This window comes from Protomyctophum parallelum (genome assembly GCF_964188405.1).
Source record: "Protomyctophum parallelum genome assembly, chromosome: 4".
NCBI lineage: Eukaryota > Metazoa > Chordata > Actinopteri > Myctophiformes > Myctophidae > Protomyctophum > Protomyctophum parallelum.
In genome coordinates this window covers 46,824,816-46,841,458 of record NC_139700.1, presented here as the reverse complement: position 1 = coordinate 46,841,458, position 16,643 = coordinate 46,824,816, and the positions used below count along the sequence as shown (strand labels likewise).

The 16,643-nt window shown below is 41.5% G+C and overlaps 1 protein-coding gene across 1 annotated transcript; it reads right to left on the bottom strand.

Annotated features, from left to right (window-relative positions):
- Positions 1 to 408: 408 nt before the first annotated feature.
- On the bottom strand, positions 409 to 10,522 carry LOC310857226 (cerebellin-2-like; the record flags this gene model as incomplete). Its single annotated transcript, XM_083762838.1, has 6 exons — positions 10,472 to 10,522; positions 10,313 to 10,441; positions 9,206 to 9,319; positions 6,358 to 6,429; positions 3,941 to 4,072; positions 409 to 704 (listed from the first exon to the last, which is right to left on the bottom strand). The coding sequence occupies exons 1-6, from the start codon at positions 10,509 to 10,511 to the stop codon at positions 409 to 411; spliced, it is 783 nt and encodes a 260-aa protein (XP_083618964.1). The 5' UTR covers positions 10,512 to 10,522.
- Positions 10,523 to 16,643: the final 6,121 nt, after the last annotated feature.

Below are 16,643 nucleotides of genomic sequence, written 5' to 3'. Positions count from 1 at the left end.
ACAGTGTGAGCTTGTAGATCCTATATCTTGTGTGCATGGCACCCACCACGTCATAGCTACATTTATTACATTTATTTTGCAATAGACTTGGTTCTAAAAAGTTTAGTAAAAATTCCATAAACAGTTGGTTAAAGGGGAATAATACCACTCATTTTCAACATTTTGTCAACATTATGTCATTAACATACCTTAGAGCTGTTGTGTGGACATAATAAAAAAGTCCCCCCCATGTGTTTCCTAGAACATATGGAAACATATGGAAAAAAAAACATTAACATTGGGAATCACATCTTGATGATGTCATAGTAAGTAATAGTATACCTAAATTGTACTAAAGTAGAGTACGGTATGTGAGTAAATGCACTCGATGAGTTTCCAGCAGTGTGTGTGAGTATAGCCGCTATAGAGTTACATAGCATAGAGCAGAAAACCATTGAATGTGTTGTGATTGGTGTAGCTGTCGTAGAGCCTGTGGGGACTGCCGCTGAAGCCGAAAACCCTCATGTCCACGGTGTCGCCCTGCTCCAGCTCCACTATCGCCGCGTTGGAGACGTACTCCAACTGGACGTGAGTGACGTAGCCGCGGTTAGCGATGAGCTCCTGGTCGTTCTTGTACATGCGGATCAACACGTGCTCCTTCCATCCTTTGTTGGCGGCAGTGAACCTGAAGAAATACGCGCCTCGCACCGGCGCGTGGAAAACACCTAGACAACACACGTTAGGGATGGGTCCGATTAATCGATTAATCGATTATCGTTGATAGGACCCGAAATCGATTATGAAAATTAATAATCGATAATCGTTTTTTTTTTTTCTTTTTTTTTTTTCTTTTTTTTTTTTAATGAAAATCTGTTGGAAAGGCAATATTGTCATCCAAACAGGACAGGGCTATATGCCTACCAAAGTGTGCCTGGTATGTGTCTGTGTAGCTGCATGACTGAGAGGAGTGTGAGTGGAGATTGATTCCAATCAAGATACAGGTTTGGAGGATTTAGCAGGTGTTGGGAATTTACCTAATCAGGCCTAGGCTGGGGTTGCTATGGTGATCAATTGGATCAAACAGTGGACCAGGGACCACCAGTGGTCCTCATTTAAAAGATGGAGTTAGTAACCAAATGGACCCTTATTAACTCTCAAGAGTTACAATTATTATTAATCAACTACATCAGGGGTTCCCAAACTTTTTTGACTTAGGTACCCCTTGGGGGGAAGATTTTATTTTTATTTGTAGGGTTCATAAAAAAATAAAAAAATAAAAAGAAATATTAAAAAAAAAAAAAAAAAAAGCCCCCCCCCCCCCAAAATTCGATTAATCGATTAATCGTTAATATTGAATTATACAAATCGATTTTCATTTTGGACACATTTACACATCCCTAACACACGTGCATATAGGCCTACACATTGTTTTTTGGGTTTTTTTTTAAATAATTTTAATCCCACGATTTTGCAACCCATTTTTTCACCCGGTTATCTAATGTAATCCTGGGCACTATACACTTCCTCTGCCAACCTGGGACTGACCTCATGCTTCCTTTTATGCATGAGGAGTCCAAGGTGCTTTCACCTGACGGAGAGTTTCCCTGGCCGGATGTAGCGCGTGGAAGGAACACGTTATTCCGACCAGTTCCTTTCCCCTCCATCAGGCGTCCCGGCTGGCCAGGGGGAGGTAGTTTAGAGACCCGGATTACTGTATGTTTTTTGTGAGGGTATACCTACCCTAGGGGACACGGGGAGAACATGCAAACTCCACACAGAAAGGCCCTTTTGCCAACCCTGCCTCGGGTATGGGCACTGATGACGCGGAGGAGAGAACACGCCTCCAGCACCCACAGCGTCCCCAGCCATTATCAAACCCAGGACCTTCTCGCTGTGAGGCGACTGTGCCACCACCGTGCCCCACATCGTTTTTTTTGTGAAAGGTCTTTTTCGAAGAAAAAAAAGACTATCTACAAGCTCACAACGCATCACATATAGCATCTTGTTGTGAGCTTGTAGACCTGGCATTTTAGAAGAACGTTTGAACATTTTAATGCCTGCATGACAGAGCAGAGTTAACCCTTTTCACAGAGAGTTGTATCATTAGTTGGTGAGAGATCATTAACATAATTAATGTAATGACTTAATGTAACCATTGTATCAAATCACTCAATGTAACATCCATTATTACATGGCTTGGTTGAATGCTTGATTCCGATTGGTCAATCGCTTAATTCAGCGGTGTATAACAGACCTCTGCCTAATCAAACCCTCTGAGCACCAGCTGCACGGCAGCACGGCTGCACCCCACTTGATTTACTGCTGTTTCCAACATGACAGCCATGTACACACACACACACACACACACACACACACACACACACACACACACACACACACACACACACACACACACACACACACACACACACACACACACACACACACACACACACACACACACACACACACACACACACACACACACACACAAGTCATACACAATGTCATTTACAGCTAAACATTGCTCTCAAAAATGTTTTTGAAAACATTTGAGCGAGAAATAGACGAAGCAGGACCCGGAAATGGATTCCATTTGATCAACTCACTTCCTTGTTTTCCCGACAGTGCTGCAGCCCTGCAGCTGGCCAGACGCAGCCAGCGCGAACTTATGGACTACTTTTTGTGTTGTGTTTTGGGTCAATGTATTCATTTATGTTAGGTAGCCATGTAATAAGCGGGATAATATCTGGCTAGGTGGTCATTGTCGGGATATAATTCCCCTTCAGGGAGTGTAACCACTTCGGTTTCGCCTCCATGGTTAAACTCATTGTCGGTGAATCATCTCCCGACAATGACCACCTAGCCACATATTATCCCTTACGAATGAATAATATGTTTTGGGGAAATTTCCGTTTTTGCATATGTTTATATCAAAAGTCCTTAAAGGTGTAGGGAAATGGTTATTTTGACGTTTCAGACGGTTTCAACATGAAACACCGGTCTGAAGTTTCTGAACCAATCAGAGCGTCGCATCCCTTCAGGCGATGGGACGGTAGCTAGGGACGGTAGCTCTGCTATACGCAGGAGCGTGGTGTGTGTTTGTTCACAAGTCGGATAGTCGTCCAGCTGTACCAGTTTACTGTTATGTGGCTTATTTCTACCCTATAATGTTTTCAGATACATATTTTAGCGTGATGATTAAGTTGAAACCGAGTAATACACTGTCTGGATGTTATCTTGAATGGGAATAAAAACTGAGGATTTCTGTAATCAGTAGCAGCTGTGCTGCACGGATGCACCGATATGGGGAATTAAACGGGTGAGCTTCATTTTTATTGGCTTTTATCAATGTGTATCTCTACACGTCATCACGCAGCACGTTTTCGTTTCATAAAAAAATGATTTTTTATGGACTTTTGATATAAAAACACACAGAAATGAGAATTTGCCCATTTTTTTGGCATCCATTGTTAGGTATGCCCATAATATGGGCATACCTAACAATGGATGCCAAAAAAATGGGCACTTTTAGACCATATATCCGTGGTCATTAAACTCATTATGATGACCACGGATATATGGTCTAAAAGTGTGAAAAACTTTTTTTTTATTTCACTACGCCTTTAAACATCCAATTTGAATTACTTCCTTTGAATGAAAACATGCTGTGTGATGTCGTGTAGAGGCTCGCAGCATTCATATAAATTAAATCTTGATTTCATTCACCCGTTTGATTCCCATCGGCATCGCTGCACGTTCCTCAAAACGTCAAATACAAATACACGTCACATAGCCTGATGCAATGCTCCGATTGGTTCAGAAACACAAATGCTTCCGTTTCGGACTGAAACTTCAAAATAAAATGCCCCCCAAAAAATCCATTTCACTAACCTACATCTTTAAATCACATAATGTAAATCTTATTGACACAATTCACCACCCCCGAATCACCACCTACCTGTAGATGTATTGTAGGCGTTGCCGATGTTAGTGTGAACTCTCTTATAAACCAGAGTGGTCAAAGACTCAAATGGTCCAACATATCCTTGAACATTACTCAACCCAGCAGAGAAGGCCACCTTTGGTTGGTCTGTCAACACAAGAGCAATATCACATCATTTATATTGATATGAAAGCATTTATCATCATACCATTGCATGATATGTCATTATAAAAGCATTTATATTAGAGCTGGGACTCAATTAAAAAAATTAATCTAATTAATAGTAGTAGTTAATCTTGATTAATCACATTTTAATCGCATATCAATATTTAACCCGAGAACAGTGAGAAACCTTTTTTTCAAATGTTTTTGGTATCCCAGTGAATAGTGACTACGGGATTCCACTCATTTTCAACATTTTACTGTTATTAATATACCTTAGAGTTGTGTGGATATAATAAGAAAGTCCCCCTCATTCTGTGTTGCCTAGAACTGTAACATTATGAAGTACATCTCAGTGACATCACAAAAATGTACTTCATAATGTTACTGTTTTTTTCAGACCTCCAGTTCTATAGGCAACACAGAATGGGGGGACTTTTTATTATTTCCAGTGCACACAACTCCATAGAAAAATGCGTTTTATCCCAACAGTGATATATAGGCAGGTGATATATATAGGCAGCAAGTGCCTATATAAAGTGTCTTCAGTGTGTATATGAATATGAATACTCAAATGTGCTTTACATGGCTGGGCATGAGAAAACAAATAAAAACTACTTTATTATGGGGGAAACAAAAAGGTGCGATTAATTTATCTGTAGTTAAATCGCGATACATTTTTCTGTAGTTAATTAATCTCGATTAACGCGTTAAAGTCCCGGCCCTAATTTATAGTATTCATATAATTATAAAAGCATTATTACACTATTAGATTTATATCATTATGAAAGCATTTCTTATACTAGGCTATTATTAAATATCAAATTATTACAGCTTGTCGTTGTCAGGCAGAAACCTTGCATCTCCATATTTCAACTTGTTCGCGAATTAATAGGCCTATCTTACACACCATAAAAGGGTCGCACAAGAATTGTGAGAATAGCAGATCTACAAGCTCTTTGTAGATCGGCTATTTTAACTATTTACATTTTTTTTAAACTATAATAATAATAATAAAATCACACTCTGTGAAGTGAGGGGCGCTCTTATCATCATACATCACATTCTATAAAGCCAATCAAATCATCACAAAAGTCATTCCGGCCAATCACTTCCGGCCAATCACTTTTCTGCCCACTTTTATCTTCGATATGTACTTTGCTCAGCCAATAAGAAAAAATGCTATGGGGTCATCAGCCAATCACAAACCAAGCTTGGCATATAGGAGGGGCTAGCGCACCCCTCAAAAAAGGAATGGATTTGGACATACAAGGTTTCCGTCTGACAGCAACGATATATAAATGTCCATATGACCATGTACTATGTAGCAGTGGTCCATATATGACCATATAGCAGTCGTTCTCAAACTGTCAAGGACCCACAAATCGATATGTATTTGACCATCTGAAAAGGCATTGTGTCAGGGACCCCCATCTGAAAAAACTGAATTTATTTATATTTGATCCAAAATGAGTTTAATAGCACATGTAGGCTCTTCACATACATAGCCTACTAGAGCATGTCTGAAATAAAATTAATATCAGAGCTGAAATCTGACATGTAAATGTGAAATAAATGCTTAAACCTGTAGCTACGTATAGGCGGAATGTTGAGTCCACAGAAGTGAACCTTTCAAGCCTTTTGGTGACAGATATATGGGTCACGTGGTGTTGCGTGCTACTAGCCTACGTCACTTAATAGTAAAGTCAGCTGTTCGCGAGGCGGCATTTCATGAATGGAAGGAGAGGGGGGGTGAACGGGGAAGGTCCAACTTCGTTGACCACAATCGCTTTTTACTATATGCTGTGATTCACTGTGGTAATGTTCTCTAACTTTAATACAATATAACAAAAGCAGTACCCTGGCCTGGAGCAGTGCGTGATTCTCATGCAGACAACGACTAAAGCAGCGAGTCTAACACGCTTCCCCGCTTTAGCCTCTCGGCGTCATACGATATAGACGGCGACGCCATACAAAGCCTGTTTTCTCAACTCGCCGTTGCTCTGCAAGACATTACTCTATGAGCTACACTGCATCTCCAAAGCTGGTGGGTCAAACTGAACAGTCAATTTGAAGCTATGATTCCCTGCTTTCATAGAACATGAAAAAAAAAAATGAAAAAAAAAAAAAAAAAATCCAATAGCAGTCCCTCAGTCAAATCTGGCCACCGGTTGTCCAGAGCCACCCATTGTCCAGAGAGAGGGGGTGGGGGGGGGACGGGGACACACACCTCTAGTATTGTACTTTTATATTGATAAAGGCATACTTACTGGACAGTACCTGCACTTTGTCCTCACTGATGGCCAGCCTCGTTTCTACAGCAGACAGCTGAGCACCATGAGCTGAAATCAACATGACATGAATATTAAATCAAGACAATATTAAATCAACACAACATGCTATATTGAAGCTATTATCACATGCTCTACAGCCAGATTTAGATGTGTCCGTGTGGGCTTGCTTATATTATTAATTGGCAAGACCTTTAAAAGCATTGTAGTACTATCCGCAATAGAGCGTCGCCCCTGCCAGGGCCCAGGAAATGATTCTCCATTCATTTTCCTCATAGACATTTCAAAAAGTATTTATTTAAATACCTTTTAAGCCTCGTACAAAGCCAACCCTTGTCGTGACAAATCACAACAAACAAAAACTTTCGGGCGAACAAATAATTAGAAAGAAGATTGTTGTTTTTCTTCTTTGTTTTATCTATTTGTTTGGTCCAAAATATTGTATATTTGTTGTCATGATTTGTCACAACTCGAGTTGGGTTTATACGAGGGTTTGGGTTTATACGACTTATGACTTATGAGGTCTTCAAATAAATACGTTTTGTGAAATGCCTATATGGGAAAAATGGGATTGGGAATTATTTCCTGGGCCCTGGCGTCGTCGTGAAAGGGGGCGGGACTGCGACGCTCTATGCATTTCTGCAAGGCGGATCACAATGTCTCCACACTCGGGAGATACAGGAATTGAATCGATTCAATCCTTGGCATCACAGACTACTCTACGCTCCAAATAAAATAAGGTCTAAATGACGACTACGATATCGGACCGGACTTCCTGTGGGTGGGATATATACACACGTGATCCTCTGATTCTCTACCTTTGTGTGTTGTTGATATGTCTATAATAGATGCACACGGTGTCAATTCCATGAGTATCTATATACGGTCACATTTATCCTGGTTGCTATCCATGAGAGAGATAGAGATAGAGATTTTTTTTTTTTCTTTTTTGTGAACATACAGTATTTTTGTCCCTGTCTTTTTGAGTGGTGTCCAAGGAACAGCAATGTCCCTGTTCACCTATGTGTTGGGTCACCAGCTATGTATCTGTTCATGAGCACCAGGATAACTGACTACCAGTAGGGGCGCTGTTGTGCCAGAGAGAGAGAGAGATAGTATTAGTGCAGCACTGTTGCCTGCTAATGAGAGAGAGAGAGAGAGAGGAGAGAGGAGGGGGGGGGGGGGGGGAGGGGAGTTGCACTACTCAGTTCCCACGGGTGTGATTTTTTACTTGTAGTCAGAGTAGACAATTGGCACCTCTTACGTAGCAGCAGGATGGCTTTGTCGGCCCGAGTCCTTTTTCTGTACATTTACAATGCCTGTAAAAGTCTGGGATAAACAGGAATGTACTGTATATTGAAATCTGGTGATGTAATCAATGTGATGAATATACCGTACACGACTTGTTGTACTAATCACTAATTAGTCAATGCCACCTGACTGGTAGCCTCGGAAACCCAGACGTTTTCTTTTTCCCCCCCAGGGAGAAAAAGAAAAACGTCTGGGGCCGAGTCCACTTCAACACGGCGTACAGTAGCGCAAACGTCGACCACTCTCTGATGATTTCTGATCGTCTGCACCTCTGTTAAATTGACACACACACACACACACACACGCACACATGCACACACACACAGAGGACTGCGGCCCAAAACGTTATCTGCGTTATCACCCTCTGCTATACAGTATCATGTTCGCATCATGGTCATTATCTTGGTCAGTATCATGGTAAATAGCATGGTTAGTGTCATGGTCAGTGGACAAGCAAAACATTGAGCCACTTATATATATAGGCCTATATATATATATAAATAAATGTCAGTGGCTCAATTGTACAAATACAATTTTTTTTTTAATGTTTTGTATTGATTTATCAACCTTATCATTAACAACTTATATTGTCTTCACCTGGCATTTACCCTGAGCAGTCATCATATGACTTTGAAGATGGAGAGAGCCACTACATTTCCACTCTCGCTCCAGAGGGGCCACATATGCATATTTCTCTCCTGGCAAAAATAGCCGATCTACAAGCTGAAAACGTCGCAATGCGACACGTTTTGAGCTCGTAGATAGATCGGCATTTATTTTCAGAACTTTAGGTTTTTTGTTGTTGCCATTTTTGAATTGGAATCCTGAAAAGTTGCATTTTTGTTTAATTTCAATTGCATCTAGTTAATGTTATGGTATCTTTATGAACTAAATACAAATACATTGGACATAAAAAAGGGCATTTTAATACTAGTCATTAAGCTACATAATAGACTGAAGTAATTAAAGCATGTTTGGAATTGTAACAGCTGAAATCAATATTATATCAGTATTCTGATATTAACCTGAGGGCCGCATTAAGTGAAGGTGGGGGCCGCATGTGGCCCCCGGGGCCGCCAGTTTCCCATGTATTATGAGTCATAATACATGGGCAACTGGCGGCCCGGGGGCCAATCAAAGCAACGGTTTCATGTCAAGTACTACTGTGGCAAGAATCATCTGCATCCATTGGCTGTTCAACTTTAAAGAGCAAGGAGCTAATTGGCTAAAAAAAAAAACAGTGGCCCATCTTAGCTGATCAGAATATGTGACAGCTGATTAAAAAACAAAACTGTAGGGCATAAACAATTTGACTTTATTAGATACATTTTACTCAAAAGTATTGAACACGGTCCATGTTAATTATATAAACCCCAATTTTAGCAGTACATTTAGCAATACATTGCATGATGAAAATAATGATCAGATCTTTGAGCTCAACTGCAAGGAATTATAAGTAAGACGTTGTCTCGACACCGTCCTCTGCATTGACTGAGCATCATTCTGGTCTAATTACCTTCACTTTCTGTCTTCAACTTCTGGACCATCTGGACCAGGTCTTCACTGGCACCGAGTCTGGTCTGGAGGACTTCAACCTGCTTCTGGCTGGCAGTCAATTCGGCAGCCATTTCTAGGAAACATTTCACGGAGAAAGAGAAAAAACACACACATTTCAGGCCTATGTACCTTTAGTACAGGCATTATATGGGAAAAAAGGGGTCAACCTCCAACTAATTGCAAAAAAACCAAACTCAGCTGATTTTGTATCTTACATATTATGTCCTGAATAACATACAAAAAGTTGCCAGGGGAAAGTGTTGGAAATGACCTGTACAGTATGGCCACCATAGACATCCAATATAAGGCAAATAATTTCAAAAATTCCTTTTGCTTTAAGTAGCATGTGACATGTCAAACTAGGGTGTTTTCTAGCCCTGTAAACATGACTCTCGTATTCATACGAGAGTCATGACGCAACTTCACCCTGGTTTTTGCAGACGCTATTTTACAAATAATTAAAATATATAAACATTCGCATTTCAAATATAAAGTACTCACAAAGTGTCCCACGGGTGTTAGTTAGTAGACCGCCCTGCCAATACAGACTAATAGGCGAGTGCGCTCCCGGTGTGCAACTGTGGATTTCCCAAACGAACCCCGTTTGAGAAAAGTAGCCGGAGAGCTCGGACAAAAATGCTTTTTATTAAAGAACGCGGGACGCAGCAATTCTAATCGCTCGCGCTGCTACTAACTAACACCCGTGGGACACTTTGTGAGTACTTTATATTTGAAATCTGAATGTTTATATATACGGAAATCTTGTAAATGCAGCGACTGCAAAAAACAGGGCAAAGTTACTGCATGACTGTCATGATAATTATCATGGCAGTCATGTTCCAGGGCTAGGTGTTTTCATGATTCTGAATCCATTCCAAGCATTAGTTTTGCATAAAAACACTCCTTGGGCTAATAAGCTAATAAGATGAGGTCAGCACATTTGGGCAAGTGGCTATGGCCGGTAATTAATTTACACAATCTTCAAGCTCCATTTCTTGGCACAACAAGCATGTTGCCTCTTTGACATTTTCAAAAACACAGCATTGTATTTTCCCTTCCATTATACCTTCCATCTCATGTTTGGTGGTGGCCGACTCCACCCGAAGATCAGACACCAGGTCTCTCAGTTGCTTCAACTGGTGCCAGACGTCAGACTGTAAGAGGCTGTCCGGTTCCACCACGTCGTGGAGGAGCGCTCCTCCTCTCTCCCCGGCCTCACAGAGACACAGCAGTAGAACACCCAGCAAAGCCCCGGCAGTCTTCATTCTGGAAACAGTGTTTACGTGTGTGACTGAAGACAACGTAACGGTCCAGCGCGTCTTTTATCTATACTCTCCCTCCTCATAGACTAGCAAATGCAGGGCACAGGGCCGTGTCGTGCACACATAGATATCAAAGGGGGGGGGGGGCGATCAGCCCCTGCCCTTTTACCCCGTCTGTAAAACTAGTGCCCTCTCCAGACCACGAATGCAGCATTTAAAGAAAGAAATGCAAATGGCACTCCTCTCCTTTCCATGCCATATACCGGAAAGCAGCAATCAGAGGAGAATTGTTGTTTTTACCGAAAGTCTCCTGAACTAATTTGTTTCTAAATCCATGCCATAGGTCACTGCGACGCGTTGTGAGCTTGTAGATCTGCTGTTTTGGGCCAAGAGTGCCCTCTTATGGGATTTCCAGCACCTGCCTCTCTAACACTCTCAGCACGTTGCCTGATTGGACACGTACTGTACCCTGCAGTGGAAAGGTAATCTATACAGTACAGGCTGGACCCTGAATAGAGTCAAGGACCACCATGAGAACTCCAACACGTGGTCCAGGATACGAGCTGGCATGGCAGCCTGCAAAGAGAGCGGCTGTGAAGATAGTCAATGTAATCAGCTGCTGTTATTGCAATAAACGGTGTGGACTAGCGCGTTTTTTGTTTTTTTAATGTAATCAGCTGCTGTTATTGCAATAAACGGTGTGGACTAGCTCGTTTTTTGTTTTTTTTTGCAGTCAGAGCATCGAGTTAAGAGTGTGCACTGACGTGGTCACTTGAAGCAAATGATCACTTTCAAATACATTTATATTCATTCAAATGATGACATAAGAAAAAGACTGATTTTGTCAATAGACATAATAGAAGTATAAATTATTTTGGTTCATGCACATGTTCTCTGTCTGCAGGTGTTTGTGCAGCATTAATTTGCTCTTTTTTCCGTGAAAAACTGCAAAGAAACCACGCAAACAATATTTCTTTAACACAATGAATCATTGCCATGAAATATGAATATCCTTATCAGTCAGTCATGCTGGCTTTTTAAAAGTCCATCGTGAATTGTCCACGTCAAACAACAAACATAATACACGATAGAATGACGATATAACTTGTACAGACACAAACAAAACAACATGGGAAACATACCATTTGCTTTCTTATCTTTTGTGGAGACTTTTATCTTTTATGAAAAGAGCTCCTCTCTTCACCTCTGCCCTGTTTGTTCTGCCCAAACATGCCCAACAGGTGATTGAAATGAGGTGGTTCGTTAGCCGATTAGTTGAGCCTAATTCAACCTGCCCATGAAACAGACCACAAATACAGAGCACAGTAGATGGTATAGCTCTGGTCCATAGCTCTAATGCGTTGCATTTAGAGCTATGTTACTCTCGACTTCCGGGGCTCGCATGAATGCAGACCAGCCTTTGGTCTTTAGCGTAAATAAAAAGAACATTTTTGCTACTCACCAAAACAAAGGCGGGTTGTGTCATTAGAAAGCCTACTTTCCTTAATGTAAGCACTCTGAGCCCCACCATGTATCATGTATGAACGGTACTTTTTGGCCAAAAGGCGATTTTGTTTCCACCGGGAAAATAAATACTTTTAGTTACTCCACTGAGCCTTCTACCGATATTGCCCAGAGAATTGCCTCATAGAGAATATTTTTCAAGCCTGTTTTCTCAACTCGCTGTTTTCAATTTGAAGCTATGATTCCCTGCTTTCACATGACATGAAAAATATTAATATTGTTTTTTTCAATGACTCAGGACTCAGAAGCGGTCACAATTAGTGTAATATTACTATGATAACCCATTTGACTGACCCAAAAAATATTTGCATAGTTACTGCACTTTGGCAATTAATTAATTAATTTTATTTCTGTATTGCTTTAACTAATTATACGTGATCAATGAAAACATAGAGTCAATCCTGATCAAAGATTTATTCATAAAATCCAAAACAGGAGGAGAGAGGGTTTTAACCACCCTATCAGGTCGATTTTGAAGGTGCGGTTTACCAATGGAAATACATAAATTGGCCTCGCTCTGCGCACATTCATATTATGAAAGGCATATCGGCCCGTGTTGAACGCACTCGGCCCGTGTTGAACGCACACACATTTGGCATACCGCGTCCCTGAATATTTTAGCATTGTGGGAGTGTCCATATGTTAATTATTCTCGCTTTGCGCAATTTGCTATTAAGCCCCTTGACCTAAAGACACTCAGCGCATAACGATTAGACGTGGGTCTGACCACCTCATAAACGCAAAAAGCACTGTTTGATTTGACACTTGAGCGGCTCTGGGAAGCTGGTAGAGTGTTGCCATGTCTGTTTATTATAAGCGGCTTATTTTTCTGTAAAGTTGCTTTCTGTGTGATTGCTTTTCTTGTTTCTAAAGTGGTTATTTGGGCTTTTCTCCTAATGTTGTTTAAACCAGTGCAAAACAAGCACATTCCCATGTCAAGGATCCCCAGATGAATGCATTTGCCCAACTAAGGACAGCTAATCCAAAAATTAAATAAAAAGATTACTTTTGAAAATAGCAGATCTATACCAGCTCACAATGCATCACATTCATTCATTAAAACTATGAACTCTGACTGCAGGGGGATATATAATGATCATTATAACAATGTGCAAGAACATATTTAAAAAGAAGGAAGAAATTTATATTTGTGGACAATCAAAATATGTTTTTTTATTTTAATGTGGTGTCATTCAAATTAATCTGGATATGGCAGACTCACTATTTAGAAAATAAAAACATGGCACTTCATTTAAAATAGGTTACAGACCCCTGTTATATGCGCTTATTTTTATAGACCCATTTACTTGTTTCTATGAGACATGGCCGTTTTGCGTCTATTTAAAAAAAATGTTGAGATTAGAAACGGCCATAATTCTTTCATTTCTCAACCTTAAAAATAAATAAAAACATCTCCATAATCCGTGGGAAATGTGCTTTCATATGCTGTATCACACCCGATTCAAGTCTTCTTCAATAAAATGCTACGAGCGAACTCAGCGAAGACCATACCATCGGGGCCACAGCATTACAGCACGCATTCAACTCATTCCTTGACTTGAATGAAATAAAATATAATAAACGTTATTTTACTGGTGTTTTTCAATAGAAACAAATAAAGAGCGTGTGTAGGCTACTGTGTGCAAGTGAAGTGCAACAGTGCATATACATGCATGCACTAGGCTATATTTCTTCCGTGTCGGGATGGTGATTGAGCTCTTCAAGTTCACAGCCCGTTTGGTCTTTCATAAAAAAACGTTGATATTAGCCTATAAACACTCATGGTTCTCTCATTTCTCAACCGTTTTATTAAATGTAAAAATCTCCATATTCCTTAGGAATCTTGCTTTCATTCGCTGTATGGTACATGGTTCTATCGTTATCGAATTAATTAATTACGCATGGATTGGCAATTTGCCAATATGCTGCTATCTACTCGCAATTCCATTCCGATCTGAAAGGTGGGTCTGTTCTTTTGAGGCATAAAGGTGAACAGCATGCAGTGCAATAGGAATAATTAACCCAAATGTGACAAAGGCATGTCATGTCTTCTATGGTGCCAGCCTGAAGAAATGTCATACCACGACCCCCAAAGTGCGCATTCCGTATGTGACATCAGCTGACTGGTAAAGAGAATAGTACGGACATGTTGATTGGGTACGTCTCAAACACGCCTTAAACACACCCATGACTAATTCAAGGCCGTTTTGCGCACTCCGCGGGGTGTCAAAAGCGCTTCTTAACATGCCCAAAATTGCAATATGACATACTACACGCCCCCAGATCATAATACTGTAATTAGATTAGTAATATAGAAGTAAGTAACATAGAAGTCCTTAATCGACCCCTATAGCTTCACAGGTCTGGAGAGAACATTCTGCAAGAATAGCGGATCTATAAGCTCACAGCGTGTCCCATTACAACACCATGTGAGCTTGTAGATCTGCTATTTCCGTGCCTCAGAAGTCAAACCATCTGTAGGTCAACGATTGACGTGTGTCTGTATGTCTGACTGTCTGGTGTGTGTCTCTGTGTGCGTGCGTGCGTGCGTGCGTGCATGTGTGTCTCTGTGTGCGTGCGTGCGTGCATGTGTGTCTCTGTGTGCGTGCGTGCCTGTGTGCGTGCGTGCGTGTGTGCGTGAGCACTGCAGCAGTGGAAAAGCTGATGTCAGTTTTTAGCTGAACTAGTCTACGTATCAGTGTTTAAATATTGACATTTGTACAGGCCTACCTGTGTGTAGGGAGTGTTTGTGTGCTTGTGTATAAATACTGTACTTTCTGTACTTTTGCCAAAATAAGAATAAAGAAAACACACACAACTCCAGGCACAGACGCAGGCGCGCGCACACACACACACACACACACACACACACACACACACACACACACACACACTTGCCCCAGACATGGCCACTATAGCCTACAGCTCTGCATGCCCAGTGGGCAATCGATGGTCATTTAGGGCCAGGCAGCTATACAGTGTATGTGAGGTCAGGTATCACTGAATGATTCTGACCTAAATTGCCCGCCCGCCCACCCACTGACATGGAAACATAGGTTTTTTTCAGAAAACTATGAAAGCTCAGAAGGCATTTGTAGAATCGTCCTCAGGTCCGAATGGGTTAAAGGTGCTGAAAGTGATATTTGATGGTTTAAACTATAAAACGTGAAAGCGTCCTGTAACAGGGATCTCCAGGTGGGACATCAATTTCTTCCAATCGGTGGAGAGAACCCTATAGATAATTTACCAGTTTAAAACTAATACTGGAACACGTTGTTCCAGTTCTTATTTAGTCTGCCTTCTTTTTATTTTCCCCCAGTTGCAAGGCTGTAACCTGTAATATGTACGCGTTATCTCTCTCTTGATTGGATGAAATTGATATCCCCTCATATGTTCTGTTTGCTAAAGAGCTTCGAGACAGCAGATCCACAAGCTCACATGACATGATGTGGTGAACTGTGTGATAACTTAAAATGAATTCCTTTCAGGCTGAAGAAGAGATGGAAGGACAAGACGGCATGGCTGCTGTTGAGAAGAGATGGTGGCCTCCTGTTATTCTAAGTCCTTTCCTTATAGAATAGAGACGGCACCGGATTTCTCCTCCCATCCACTTTAGCATTAAGTTGCTCTAAAGCGCATGAGGCAAGGGGCCAGCTATAGGCACTCCAACGTTGAAGCGCTGGCCCCTAGTGGTAAGAGGAAGGACTGCAGGCGGACCCGTGGATTCATGACGAGGAAACCCTGTGCAGCTGGGCTTTAACATTGAGCGCTCGGTTGCACTTCCGCATTTGACCTCCAAATTTGAGGTCAAATGCGGAAATGCGCCCAAAAAGGCGGAATTAGACGGTCCCTCCGGCGGCTTCAAAACGCCACTGAGCAACTTCCACTGACATGAATAGCGGAGGGGGCGGAGCTTCGCGCCAGATTAGTCTCTAATGCTTTTAATACTCTATGGCATGAGGCGATTTCACTCCTCCTTCCGGGTATAGGAACAGAGTGCATTCTGGGATTGATTGGGCCAAACACATGAACGCGCTGGCCGTTGGTGTCCACCGGAACAAAGACCTGGACTGGAGAGACAATACCGTGGCCGTCTACAAAAAGGGACAGAGCAGACTGTGTACCTCCTGAGGCTTCGTACACACATGAAGAACAACTGTGCTCTGCCTGTGTTTCATGGCCGCCGCAATGCTTTTCCAATGGAAGTCACGTGGTTTGACCAAACACTTGTGTTTGATTGCCCCCCCCCCCCTCCCCCCGTCACACACAACTGTTTGGTCAAACCACGTCACTTCCATTGGAAAAGCATTGAAGCACGGACAGCGCAGAGCATGTTCGTCTGATATGTGTGTACGAAGCCTGAGGAGGCTCAAGTCCTTCAATGTGTGAAGCAGGCTACTAGTGATGTTTTACCAGTCTGTTGTAGCCAGTGTGCTATTCTATGCACCCCCCCCCCCTCTATAATGCGAATGCATAAGAAGAACTGCCTCCCCAAAGTTTGCGTGTGGTCCTCATGGTCTATATAGTGTGTTTATGTCCACTTGTGTTTATTTGCGTTTACTGTTTTTTTGTTTTGTCCAGCTTGATTTATCTGTCACTCTATGCTGTTTG